This window comes from Canis lupus, chromosome 7 (genome assembly GCF_003254725.2).
Source record: "Canis lupus dingo isolate Sandy chromosome 7, ASM325472v2, whole genome shotgun sequence".
Lineage (NCBI taxonomy): Eukaryota > Metazoa > Chordata > Mammalia > Carnivora > Canidae > Canis > Canis lupus.
The window spans coordinates 70,163,982-70,176,839 of NC_064249.1; the positions used below are offsets into that span (position 1 = coordinate 70,163,982).

At 42.4% G+C, this 12,858-nt stretch overlaps 1 protein-coding gene across 26 annotated transcripts in view; it reads right to left on the bottom strand.

Moving 5' to 3' along the window:
• Positions 1-12,858, bottom strand: part of DLGAP1 (DLG associated protein 1) — an 871,196-nt gene that overhangs the window by 319,086 nt on the left and 539,252 nt on the right. For 8 of the 26 annotated variants that reach the window (XM_035718637.2, XM_035718634.2, XM_035718633.2 and 5 more), the window contains one exon: positions 6,166-7,151. In XM_035718637.2, the coding sequence (XP_035574530.1) occupies positions 6,166-7,122 (957 nt within the window). In that variant the 5' untranslated portion in view covers positions 7,123-7,151. Of the gene's footprint in view, positions 1-1,048; positions 1,247-1,532; positions 1,664-6,165; positions 7,152-7,404; positions 7,556-12,858 lie in introns of those variants that run through there. The other 18 variants (XM_049111852.1, XM_035718638.2, XM_049111851.1 and 15 more) reach the window with 9 other exon arrangements.

The window sequence follows — 12,858 nt, forward strand, 5'->3', positions numbered from 1 at the left end:
TATAGGTAATAGTGAGAATTAGAATCAGAGAGAGAATAATCAGGATTCTGCTAGCTGTGTACTTAATTTTATATTCAAAGTTAGGATCAGGCAGGAGTAACCTCATTTTTCTATCAACAAAGAGGACATATTTACTACAATCAGTGAAAAATAGGGAGAAGATTGTGCAATCCAAGAAGGAAATATATTCAAGAATCTTGACGCTCCTTGCTGGATTATTAAGGCAATTTAAATTAAAAATAAAATTATTAATTAATGTGGTTGAGGTTTTTTTTTTTTTAAAGCCAGCAAGCAAACGTTGCAGTAACCAAGTAACCAAAGTCACTAGCAGAATTGCTCAGCACTGTCACACATTTCACATAAAGTAGTTTTAATATTTAAATTGTTCTAAAACAAGAGGAAAGAAAACCTCAGCCCAGGAAGGAAAACTCTCACTAGGCAAAGACTGAAATAATCTTGAACAAAATTTTGAAAAATAGTTGTCCTTGCACTGGAAAAAAAATCCTGGGCTTATGCTTGTTATGAATGATTCTTCAGTGATCTTTTGTGGAGTCTAATTTGACCAAGAGACAAAAAAATTTTTAAAAAGCCAGGATGGAATGAAGGATGGAAGGAAGATAGAAAGGAAGGAGGGATGGAAAAGGAGGAAAAAAGAAAAAGCCCCAGCCATCCAGAAATTTTAATTTTGCAAAGGACCGGTAAGCATTCAGGAAGCACTCAGGATCCTTGTCATGGAAAACAGCCGATCACATTTCAATCACTAGCCACACAATGTCCTCTAACAGCACCTAGCACCTTAGATCAAAAGTGTCAATGGAGGATTTTATGAAGCCTCTGTGGAGACACTGATTTGTAGGTATCCAGTGCCTCAACCTGTTTTCTTACCATCTGAACATACAGTAGTTTATTAGCTCTTTCAGTCTTTCTAGCTATTATTATAAGAGAAGACATAAAATAACAAAAACTATCTTCCCCTCCCCCCAAAAGAAAACCTCACTCAAACCAACAACACACTATCACCAAATACAAAGTAATAAAAGAGTTGTACCCAAACCTGGTCAGTCCTTCCATTTCTTGAAACTTGCACACAAACTGAAGAAACCCACTCAGCCTTAAAAAGGTCGATCATTTCGCTCTCCTAAAATTTCATCTCTGAGAGTGGCTTTCTTTCTGGTCTCTGTCTTGCTCTCTCTCTCTCTCTCTCTCCCTCTCCCTCTCTCTCTCTCTCTGTGTCTCTACTTCTACCGAGGAGAGCGTTTTGTTTCCCTTTTCCTGTTTCTGCTGCTGGATGAATGCAAAATACATGATTGAAGGGATTTTTTTTTTTTCAGGTTAACAGTTGGAAATCTAAAATCTTGCTCTTCTGAATGCCTTTATATGCTAGTCACTCAAAACATAACGTTCACATAAAGAGGCATATACAGAACCAAGAATCCTGCTTTTTTTTTTAAAGCAAAACAAAACAACAACAAAAACTCCTTTTACTCCTTTGAGCCTATTCCTATTTTATTTACTTAACTATTAGCACTTACCCGGAGATGTGCCATAAATGCTCTATTCCAAATGTATAAAAGCCAACCACATCTCAACTGAGAATTAAACAGTTTTAATGTCTTCAAATCCATGTCCCTGCTCCAAACCCTGATACAGTCACTGGCAGCAGTACAAGATTCTAAACAGCAGACATCTGATTCTTGACATTTAAAAATAACAATATTGGGGGGAAAAGGGAGTCTTTCTTTTTTATTATTATTATTAACTACAAACAGCTTGTGAGTGAGCACATACCACAATTGACTGTATTAACTGGATATTGCAATAATTTCAAGCCACAATATTTTTTTTTTCTAAATAAACATCAGACAGGGCCCAAATACCTACAGACTTCTCATTTTCTATATAATCATGGCAATGACCTAAGTTAAATTAATTCCAGGTGGTAATTCTCCAAAGAGAGAATCAGAACTCTGCTAGTGTTTAGATTCTCTTATTAGGGAATATTAATTTAACCTTTGTGCAGTCTTGAATTTATGGACATATCAGTTCTTGTGTTGTTTGTCTAAGATGGGTCACATTTCATGCACATGCAGTCTTAACTGCATGCACAGATATGAGGTCAAAGGAACATGGGCATTTGCTACAGAATAAAACAGGCCATAAGATAAAAGTAATGAGCCTTTATTTCCATTTCTGGAGCACATTTTAGACTCAGACGGATCTAGGATCAAGTCTTAGCTCTTTTACTTACTGTCCAGGCATTCCTGGGCAAGTGATTTAATCATTCAAGCCTTAGTTTAGTCATCTGTAAAACTGGAGTAAACAGGAGTACTTTACAAACTTATTTCAAGTCCTAAATGAGATACTGTGTGGTTTTTGGCACACACCAGGGATTTGATGCATGCCACTTCCTCCCTCTGTTTTATATTTGGAAGGGGTAGGGATTGGAATGGTAAGTAGAAAAATCCAGGCTTTGGAGGCAGACGAATCTGTTCTGACCCTCCATGTTGCCACCTACTAACTGTGTGTCCTTAGGCAAGTTACTTAATTTAATTTACTAAATTTCAGTTTCTTCAACTGTAAGATACCTTACAGAGTTTTTTACAGAGCAAATTAAATAACATTGCAAAAACATGTACTTTTGGTAGACATTTATTAAATGAGAGTTTCCAGGCCTTGCAACTCTTGAAAACTGGTCTAATTAGTACTCTTCATATGTAACTAAGGAGTTTAAAAACGTGACCTCAGATCTCAGGTCCTCTAGAACAAGTGCCTCATCTTCTATCAGAGGAAGGAGACTGAGAGCTGAGACAATGGTTCCAAGCCATATAACTGGCTAATAAGTGGCTGCTAACTTGTTAGTGGCAAATAGGGACTGGCACATGGACCCTCTCCTTGGAAAGTCAATGCTTTGTCCACTAAACTTTGTGAGATTGAAGTCAACCACATTTGTAAATCCAGTTTCACTATTAATTGGTATTAAGATAATATAACTGGAAAAACAATTTTCTTTATTTCCCCAAATGTGCTTCTCAGAATGAGCTTATAAATAAAATCATTCCATGGGAGCGGGTGGGAGCTGGTTACACCTGTTTTCCTGAGAGAAGCTTTGGCAGGACAGTGGAGTCCCTCCTTCTTCTAAAGCAAGGAGAGAGCTGGAGAGAATGTCCAGTTTCAGGGTTTTTTTCTTTGTTGTTGTTCTCCTCCCTCCCCTCGTAAATGTCCAACTCCTTCTTCCCCTTCTTCCAAGGAATCCTCTCACCTCTGCACACAGAGTGGGAGGAACATACTGTTGTACGTTTAGTTTATCTGCTAGACACACTATCTGCTCACACCGAAATATAGAATTTTCTTTTCCAGTTTGAAAGCCTTGCATAGAATAGGAGCTCAATAAATGTCAATATTTATTAAAGAAGGTGTGCCTTTGAGCTCAGTTTATATTTAAAGGGTTTAACTGGCTTGGTTCATTGTTAATTATTGTCCAATGTAGGATAGAAAATATTAATTTTTTTCAATCTTTCAATAACTTCAGAATTAAAAACAAAGGTCCTTTGGGTAACAAAGTTGGATTAGCTGTTACTCTGGGGAGGGAGGGAAGAAAATAGGATCGGGAAAGGTACATATGTGATCCACTATAATTAATGTTTTATTTCTCCAGTTGGGTTGTGTATAGGTGTTTGTTTTATTATTGTTTTTCTTTATGTCTCTCTGTAAGCCCCAAATATTTTATTAAAAAACTGGCTTAAAAGAAGGTAAATAACTTGAAAATAGACTCCCCAAATCTTTAGAATATGAGATCTAATAATGCTACGATACTAAATCTCATACTTAAATCTTCAGGCTTTCCTTCTCATTTTACTGAAAAGCTTTTAATAAGAGCAAAAATCTGTTTACAGATTTTTTTCCCCCTTCTGTTCACTATTTCCATGCCCTTGATTCCAGGGCTGTGCTGGGATGTATTGAAAAGAGCCATTTTGCTTCAAATAGATATAAGTCTAATTCTCAGTTTTTCAATTTATTGGCCATATGGCTTTAAAATCACTTGATATTTCTAATCTCAGTTTCCTCCCTTGGAAAATCAGAGGATTATTCTATCAAACTCTCAGGATTATCTTGAAAATTAAGTGGAAGAACAAGCGTGAAAACATTTGCTACAGTATCTGATACATAGATTTTCAATCAATATCAGTTTCCTTCTTTCCTTCCTTATCCTTCCACTTTTCTTTACTACTTGAACCTTTTACTTCTAAAAGGCACAAAAAAGAAAGAAAAATGAATTTGAGGTAGGAAGAACATAGGCAATCACGCAAGCATTAAAAGGGCATTTTTTGTTGTTGTTGTTTTGTTTTTATTATGTAACTAACAGAGGCTGGTCCTGATCCATGTAGAGTTTTCTTATTTAATCTGATATTTCTTACCTAATGTCATCGCTGCTTATTAAAGTCCAGTTTTGTTTTTTTTTTTTATTTGTTGTTTTTTGCCTCTCATTACAGAACTTTCATAGATAAACTATCCTGTTCTAGGGCTCCTATCTCATTATCCATTCTTTCTTTGGAACAGATGTTCTAATCAAAATACTTAATGGTGGTAGGTAAGATTGATACGCTTAAAGAATTTCTAAAGCCTTTAGTTGTAACCCCAGCAATGGTTATTTCTATATATTAAGTGACCTGGATTCTATCCTACCTTTAATACTAACAGTATAACCCACTAAGCCTTTACCTTTCTTTGAGGCTAGTTTTTTTATATGCTAAATGAGGAGGTTGGAATAGATGTACTCTTTAGCTCTCAAATTCCATTAATAGTTTCTGTGGCTTAACTCATCTAGCAACCTTATACTAAATGAGGCAATACCACTTTGAGTGGTGTTGATTATGGAATTGTGTGCTGTTTGTGAAAACTATCCTCATATTGGTGGCACCTTCTGAACACTGGGATGGACTCGGACACTGTCCTTGCCCAGTGACATATTCTCAAGGTTTGGTAGAGGCATTGTCAAGGGAGCCAGTCTTGTCAAGAGGAATTCTGAGAGCAAAAAGTTGAATTTCTCAGCAGAAGACCTTTTTTCTTGCATTTCTTCTTAAGGTAAGAGTGCAAAACAATCATGCCATGCCTTTATAGTCCAGTAAAAACCTTTTTTTTTTTTTTTTGTTTGTTTGTTTGTTTTTTAAAGATAGTTGTACCAGGAGAGAAGGGAGAAAAAAAAAAAAAAAGACACCGTGAAAAGGAAAAATATGAAGGTCCTTCTTTGGGAGGGTTGTATCTTGGGGAAAATGAAAATTACTAGATAGAGGAATTGGCCCCAGGGGTGGGTGGTGGGGGAGAAAAAGACTCTGCTCCTGACATTTTTATCCAGGGGAATCTAGGTTCAGTGAATGGAAGGGTATTAGGGAAAGACATGAAGAGACTGAGAGAGGAGGAGCGGCTTGCCTTGGGGTCTGTACCCGTGTGGGATTTACAGGCTGACACTAATTGCATTTTATTGTGTGGATGCTTCCCTCCGCTTTTCCTCCTCTTCTCTGTTGTCCCAGGTCTCTGCAGCTGTGCTTGTCAGGTCCCCAAACTGGCTCGATCTCCACCTCCTGAGAACCCAGGGCCTTATTCCCATTCTCTGCGCTCTTGGGTGGGGGTTGGCGAGTTCCGGTGGGAGTGTGGTTAGTGTTGGAGGTGGTGACAACAATTGCAATGGTGACGATATAGATCAAGTTTCCCAAACAAATAGCTTAAGGCAGAATTTTACAATAATAATAATAATAATAATATAATAATAATAATAATAAAAAACAACCCCTCTGGATAGATCTAATTAAACTCCTTCCAAAATTCAAAAGATCATTGTTGGCTTTTGTAAAAAAAAGGTGGATTTATTTTAAAATTCTATGTGGACTCCCCTTTCCTCTCCTCCCTATCCCATGTTCCCTCAGACAAAAGAGGAACACTAAACATTAATAACTCCTTGCCTTTATGTAGGCGTGCTTTTCAAAGCACTTTTTATATCTAGTATCTCAAGATTAACTGGATGGAGTTGGTAGCAAGTTTGCTTCCTGATAGGAGCAGTTGGCCAGACAAATGCTAAACAATGTGCAGAGCCCAGACCGGGACCCAGAACACACCACACAACTGGCAGGTGACAATTTCTAAGCATCCATCCCTCGACATAAATGGTACCTGAAGGTACTGGCAGGAGCGTTCTTGTTGACACGATTCGGACTTCACCATGGCCTGGTCCATGTTAACCGAGGCTTTCTGGTAAACCTCCCTGGCCCGGCTCACGGTCAGCGTGGAGGACCAGGCGCTCTTCTTCAGAAGCGGCGCGTCCAGGTTGACCGGCAGGTTGGCGCAGGTGGAGCACTTGACGTCGCTGTTACTCCGGGAGGCCTTGACCGCCTGCTCGCTGATGGTGTTGTAGGCCTCCACGAAGTACTGCGAGGCCGAGCGGTCGGGGCACCTGCCCATGGTCATCACGCCCGAGGGGGCGTGGTAGATGCACACGTCGCCGTCCAGGTTGTCGTCGGAGCTCCACCAGCCGGGGGACGTGCTGGGGCGGGCCTTGGGCTCGGGGCGCCGCTCCTTGCTCTTGCTGCGCTTGCCGTAGCGCACGGGCTGCGGCTCGTCGGGGCTGGCTTTGCCCCCGTTGACGCTGCCCTTGGCCGGCCCCTCCAGCGAGTGCGACTTGGTGAAGAGCTTCTGCACCGAGTGGACCAGGTGGCGGATGCGGCCGGGGCTGTCGCTGCGGTGCTCCACGGCCGTGCGCTTGTACTGCAGCGTGTGGTAGCCGTCCCGGCTGAGCGGCAGCTGCCTCTCAAACTGGTCCAGGAGGTTGGCGGGGATGCGGTTGGCCTTGGCGGCCAGCGTGCGCGGCACCAGCGCGCACTCGTCCTTCAGCTCCTGCTGCGACGTGTAGTGCCTGCGCGGGAAGGTGCTGCTGGCCAGCGGGTCGCTGAAGGGGCCCACGCACTCGGCCTGGAAGGAGTTGCGCTGCGTGTAGTAGGGGTGGTCCGCGGGGTGGTGCTCCACCGGGCTCAGCAGGTAGGGCTTGCGGTCCGAGTGGTGCGGCAGCGAGTCACAGGCCGAGTCACAGGTGACCCCGTGGTGGTGGCTGCGGCTGCCCGATAACCCTTTCATGGCGATGACACCCCGCGGCTGGGTGAGACCTGCGGGCGGGGAGGAACGAGAGGGGGAGACGGTCAGCACTTCTCTTGAACATCGACGTTGCCCTTTGGAGGATCCCGAGGCGGAAGGAGCCCTCGCTAGCCTGCAAGGCGGTTTCAGGGCATCGTCCGACCAGCTCTCCGACCTCGGTAGGGTGGGAAAGCGCGCCGCAGCCGGGGACCCAGCGGCGGGGGGGGCGAGGGCTGGCACACCCGGGGAGGGGGCTGCGAACATGCTGAACTGATTTCAGATCACCTGAAAGCAGACCCTCTCCCTCTAGGATTCCGGTAACGGGCTGTATCGCAGGTTTGCGTCTTGCCTGTCTGTCAATCATCGAGCACGGGCACCCCAAAGGCCCAGTTTCCCCGGGAAGCCCTTGCGGATGGATCCCCCTTCCCGAGAGAATTAGTTCCCCTCGGTGTTTCCATGGCATCTGCTGCACACTCTCCCGGCTCCTATGGAACTGTCTGTCTCAGGCATTCCCGGGCTACTTCCCTCCGTTCCTTGCAGGTCGGCTTAGACCCCTTAGCCACCTTTCTGTCCCCCCCCACCTGGCCCCAGGCTGGCCGTGTAAACACACGCTAAGCACTCCATCAGGGTAAATAAAATAAATGCGGGTGGTAAAAAATGAGAAGCGACTGGCCTCTTATAACTCGAGGATAGATCTTTCTCCCTTCCCTCACATGACTTTCCCGTTAGAATTCTGTAGTGACCATCACAGCTCGCAAATAACCGCCCCCCCCCCCACCAACACCACAAGTGATTAGAGTTGAAAATAGCGATGGTGGCAAATAAATCAGAGCTGTAGAGAAAATCTGCCCTGTTTTTTTGTCAGAGGGATCAAGAGCTGCTGCTGCTGCTGCTTCTTCTTCTTTCTTCTATGTATTTATTTGAGAGAGAGAGGGAGAGCCCGGGTAGGCAAGAGTGGGGGTGGTGCAGAGGGAGAGGGAGAGAATCTCAAGCAGAGACAGGGCTAAGCATGGAGCTCGATGAGAGACTCCATCACACCACCCATGAGATCATGACCTGAGTCGACACCAAGAGTCAGTCGTTTAACTGACTGAGCCACCCAGGTGACCCAATGGCTTCTTCTTAACAGAGCAGTTGAAGGATCAGCTTGAACTGGCTACTTTGAATGTCATGGCATCTCCTTTTCCTGGTTTAAAGGTTTCTGGTTAAACGTTCACAAGCGATGGCAAGAGGGCCAAAGGAAAGGCCCTGGAAATGTTCCTGAGGACACAAAATACCTGGGCCTGAGGGTCAGATCTGCCTCAAAGAGAAGTGACTCCTACAGATCTACCTGTGGGATCCCACCTCGTTCTAAGCACAGATCTTTCCTATGCTTTAGTAGCAGAGGCTGCTGTTCCACAGGGCAGAGTATTTTCTTTTGACTCTAGTTTCTTTGGTAGCTGAGTTCCTATTAACAGCCTGATTTATTTTTAAAGCTCCCTGTAACAAAAATTGTCATGATAGGAGTTGTCCTGAAAAGACAGCATGACTGTCCAAAATATCACTAATGTCATTTCATATTCAGAGAGAGAGAAATAAATGGTTTAACTTAACAACAATCACAACAAAATAAAACACACACACACACGTGGGCTAATGAAGAAAAATGCATACTTTTGAGAGGTCAGGTCTTACCTATACCATGGGCTGTACTGTATATGAGAGTTCCTGACAGCTGAAAATTCCCATCCAGATTTTATAATTCTCCTTTTTTTTTTTTTTTTGTAGTCTCTCAGTTCCTGCACTAATGGCATTAATGGCTCAGCAAAGCTGATTGGGGGAGTTTAATCACTAGAGTCTTTTGAAATTGGTTAGTTTACTAAATTATGAGCTCTTTGAGGGTAGGGACTATGTTTTACTCATCCAGTGTCCAGCAGATACTTGGCTGATGGTGCAAATTGGCTAAAATATTTATTCAACGAATTCATGCATCAGTGCAAAATTTCCTAGTGTGGTCTAGACTGAAATTCGAATCAGGTGTATTGAGTAGAAAGATGACTGTGTGACGAAACGAGGGCCATGCACGAGGAAGGGACAGATCATCTCATGGGTGTTCCAGAGATCAGTGGTTTCAGAGTGCAGGAGACAGGCTGATGGATGTTCCTTTTGCCTCTGTGAACCTTTGACTTCTGAGCCTCCAAGGCTCATGAGAGAACATCCCACCTCTTGAAGCTCTCTACCTGCCTTGAAGTTAAAGTCTGAAGAGCTTGCCTGCCCTGCTGAAGACAAGATGTCTGGAGAGAAGACAGTCTGTCCAAAGGACAGAAAGAAACTGACACCTGAAGAGACAAAAAAGGCAAGAAGAACTCATGATACCTGTGGGTCAGGTAAATCAAAACTTGTCCACTGAAGAGAGACTAGTGAAGAGACTTTTGCATAAAATACTTCGGGACTGCTCTGTATAAAGTTATGATCCCACAATTGGGGAGTGACAAGGAGGGATTTAAAAGGGTTAAATAATACATGGTTTTGGCAAAACTGTGGCACATACAAATTTAGATGGAAAAATCCATTGCATGAGGGAGTCTCTCCATATAAAACAGGTCCTGTTGAAGACATTCTTGCCTGTTAAATATGGACTTAACAGTTAAAAAAATATATCCACAAAAATAACCCAATAGGGTTATAGTCACATAAAAAGCCTCATGATTACACATATGAGAATCTCTGTATATAAAATAATAATGAAATAATGCTTCAGAATTTCCTTCTGAGGTAGCCAGGTCTCAGGTAGATACTTTCTGCTAGGTAAAATGTGAAACCGGCAAAAGCTGAAAACATGAATAATACATATTTATTCCAAATGTACAAAATTGTTTGAATCATTATTCAATATTTAGCTATCTTTAATATGACAACAGCATTTCATATAAAATAATGTTACCTGAAGACTAGCAGAGCAAATGAAGAGCTTTGGCAAAGCCGTTTATATGAATTAAGTGATGTAACCAATGATAATTTTTGTAAATTAAACATACACAGCGTAAGTTTTACTAAAATGTAAGTGGGCCATTTTCAGCATAGAGTCAAGCCCTTATATTTTCTTAGAGAGTAATAGATTGCATCAAGGAAAGATAAGTTAACTTTCCCCCTTCTTAATATTTGTGAAAAGATACTGAGACCTTAATCTCTTTTCTCTATGATGTGGGCAAATATGGTCATGAAAAAATGGCAATAAACAGTCATAAACATTTCTGAATGCTCTTTCTGGTCCAGGCCAAATAAACAACTTAATACCTTGGCCCAGTTACATTTTTCTATAGAAAATCTGACACTCTCTTCTACCCTCCTCCATTTCAAAAGGACAATTGATCAGTTTGTGTTTATAAGGTAAAGCAACACATTTGTTGGCCTTCTGGGGAGTGGGGGCAAGATGACCCATAACCCTCAACAATTGCTGGGACACCTGCTCTTCCTTCTCTCATTCTTCCTTTCCCTTACTCTTAAACTCCCTTTCCATGCACTCCTTTCCGGCACTTCTTTCTTCCCCTCTCCTATTAAGGTCTGTAAGTAACACCCATGGACAATACTTGCTCCATCCTGCAGTGTAACTGGGAAGAATTAACTGAGCATCCCTCATGCAGAGACAACCAAATGCACATAGCAAATCTCTAATGGCACAAAGGCTTATGATGTGCTCAGAGAGATATGACCTAGTCATGAAAAAAGAGGAGTAATAATTCTGATGATCTTCTGTTTTCTTGGAAAAGGAAGCTGCTAGCTCCTGAATTAGACTTTAAGTGGCCATAAAAGATTTCTCAAAATAAAAAGGGAAATTGCCTTTCATGCCTTCCTTTTTGAGCAAGGGTGGGAAGTGTGGGTCAACATGCCTTCATAGGGTTTCTATGACTACAATGATCATCTCTATGACTTCAAAATTGTTTTGTTGTCCTCAGTTCGATTTTACTGTCAGACCATATATCCTGATTTTTGGCTTGGAAAATTTCTTGACTATGTTCACCACCATGAGATGAGCTCTGAGTGTGAGATGCATCTGTTTGTTTGTTTGTTTGTTTTCCAAAACATTTTTTTGACAGATTAATTAATTTTGAGAGAGAGAGAGAGAGAAGAGAGAGGGAGAGAGAGAGAGAGAGAGAGAGAGAGGGAGAGAAGGAGAGGCAGAGGAAGAGGGAGAGAGAATCTTAAGCAGATTCCACACTGAGTGTGGAGCCCAATGTGGGGCTCAACTCCACAACCACAAGATCACAACCTGAGCCAAGACCAAGATTTGGAGGCTTAATTGAGTGAGCCACCCAGGTGCCTGAGATGTGCCTGGTTTTTACAGAGTTCCCACACCTGGAGCAAAAACACTGCTGTACCAATGATGACTAAAGCAAGAACAACCCAGCACTGTAAAGGAAATTCTCAAGGAAGGTAATTTATTAGACCTGAGGGAAAAACAAACAAACCACATATTAGAAGATGCTGACAAGGGAAAATAGTCTTGCAAAGCTGGCAAGTCCGTATTTCATTTTGATTTCTGTGCATGTCTTTATTTAGAGCTGCTGTTCTTGATTTTTTCTTTAGATGCAGATGGAAGAACCAAGTGAAGGGCTTCTACTCTCTCATTCAATGAAGACTATAAGCCAGGTCATCATGACTTGCTTTAGAAAGAACAATGTGGGAGACCCTGTCCAGGTGAACAGGGGGCACTGTGTTCTGGTTTGGGGAGACACTGGGATGAAGAAATCTCCACAAATCTTTTTCAGGGTCAAGTGGCCTTTTTGTCTTTCCTCTGTGCAACCTGCCCATACTAGGTTATAACAATCAACTGACAGAGAGAGAAAGGATTCCCTTATGGAAGAGTAGAAAGTAGCCTCAGAGGATGCCTGGACAGTTCAGTGGTTGAGTGCCTTTGGCTTAGGTCAGGTCGTGATCCTGGGGTCCTGAGATCGAGTTCTGCACCGGGCTCCAATCAGGGATTCTGCTTCTCCCTTTGCCTCTCTCTCTCTGTGTCTCTCATGAATGAATGAATGAATGAATGAATAAATAAATAAATAAATAAATAAATAAATAAATAAAATAAAATGAAAAAATTTTAAAAAGTAGTCTCAGAATAATAATGTCATATAATGACAATGTTTCCCAGTGACTAATTCTGGCTAATGCAATAAGACTAGAAATGGCATGTGCAGTTTCTGGAAAATGTATCTAAAGGGAAGGGCACACCCTTCTTTGCCCCATCCCTGGCTGGAATGTTGACATGCCACGAGGTATAAGTTACTGTTGGAGCAGCACAGGACAAAGGATGTGGCCACAAGGGAGTGCCATTTCAGCCCAGCTCTGCATCTTGCTTCTGCCAGAGAAAACAGACCTTTACCTTTGCCTGAGTCACTATTATTCTGTCTTCTGACACTTGCATCTGAAGCTATTCTTGAGATGGGCATTCAAGGCCAAATCCTGAGGAGCTTTCGTAAGCTATGTACCCAGGACTTGGCTTTGCAAGCGGTGGTACTCCACGAGGGTGATTTAAACCAGAGAGTGACAAGGCCATCCATGAACTAAAGATTTCCCTGGCTGTAGCTAGAAATGAGATCTAGGGGTGGAGAGAGGCAAGAGAATCTAAAAGAAGCAATTATTTCTTGCTTGGGCAGTTCAGGAGGACCCTGAAAAGGAGGAAAGAGTATCTCTGAAGAGAGTGAGAATGTGGCCCGCTGGGGTATGGCTTCTCTTTGAACTTCTCTTTGCTTGCAACGTGTG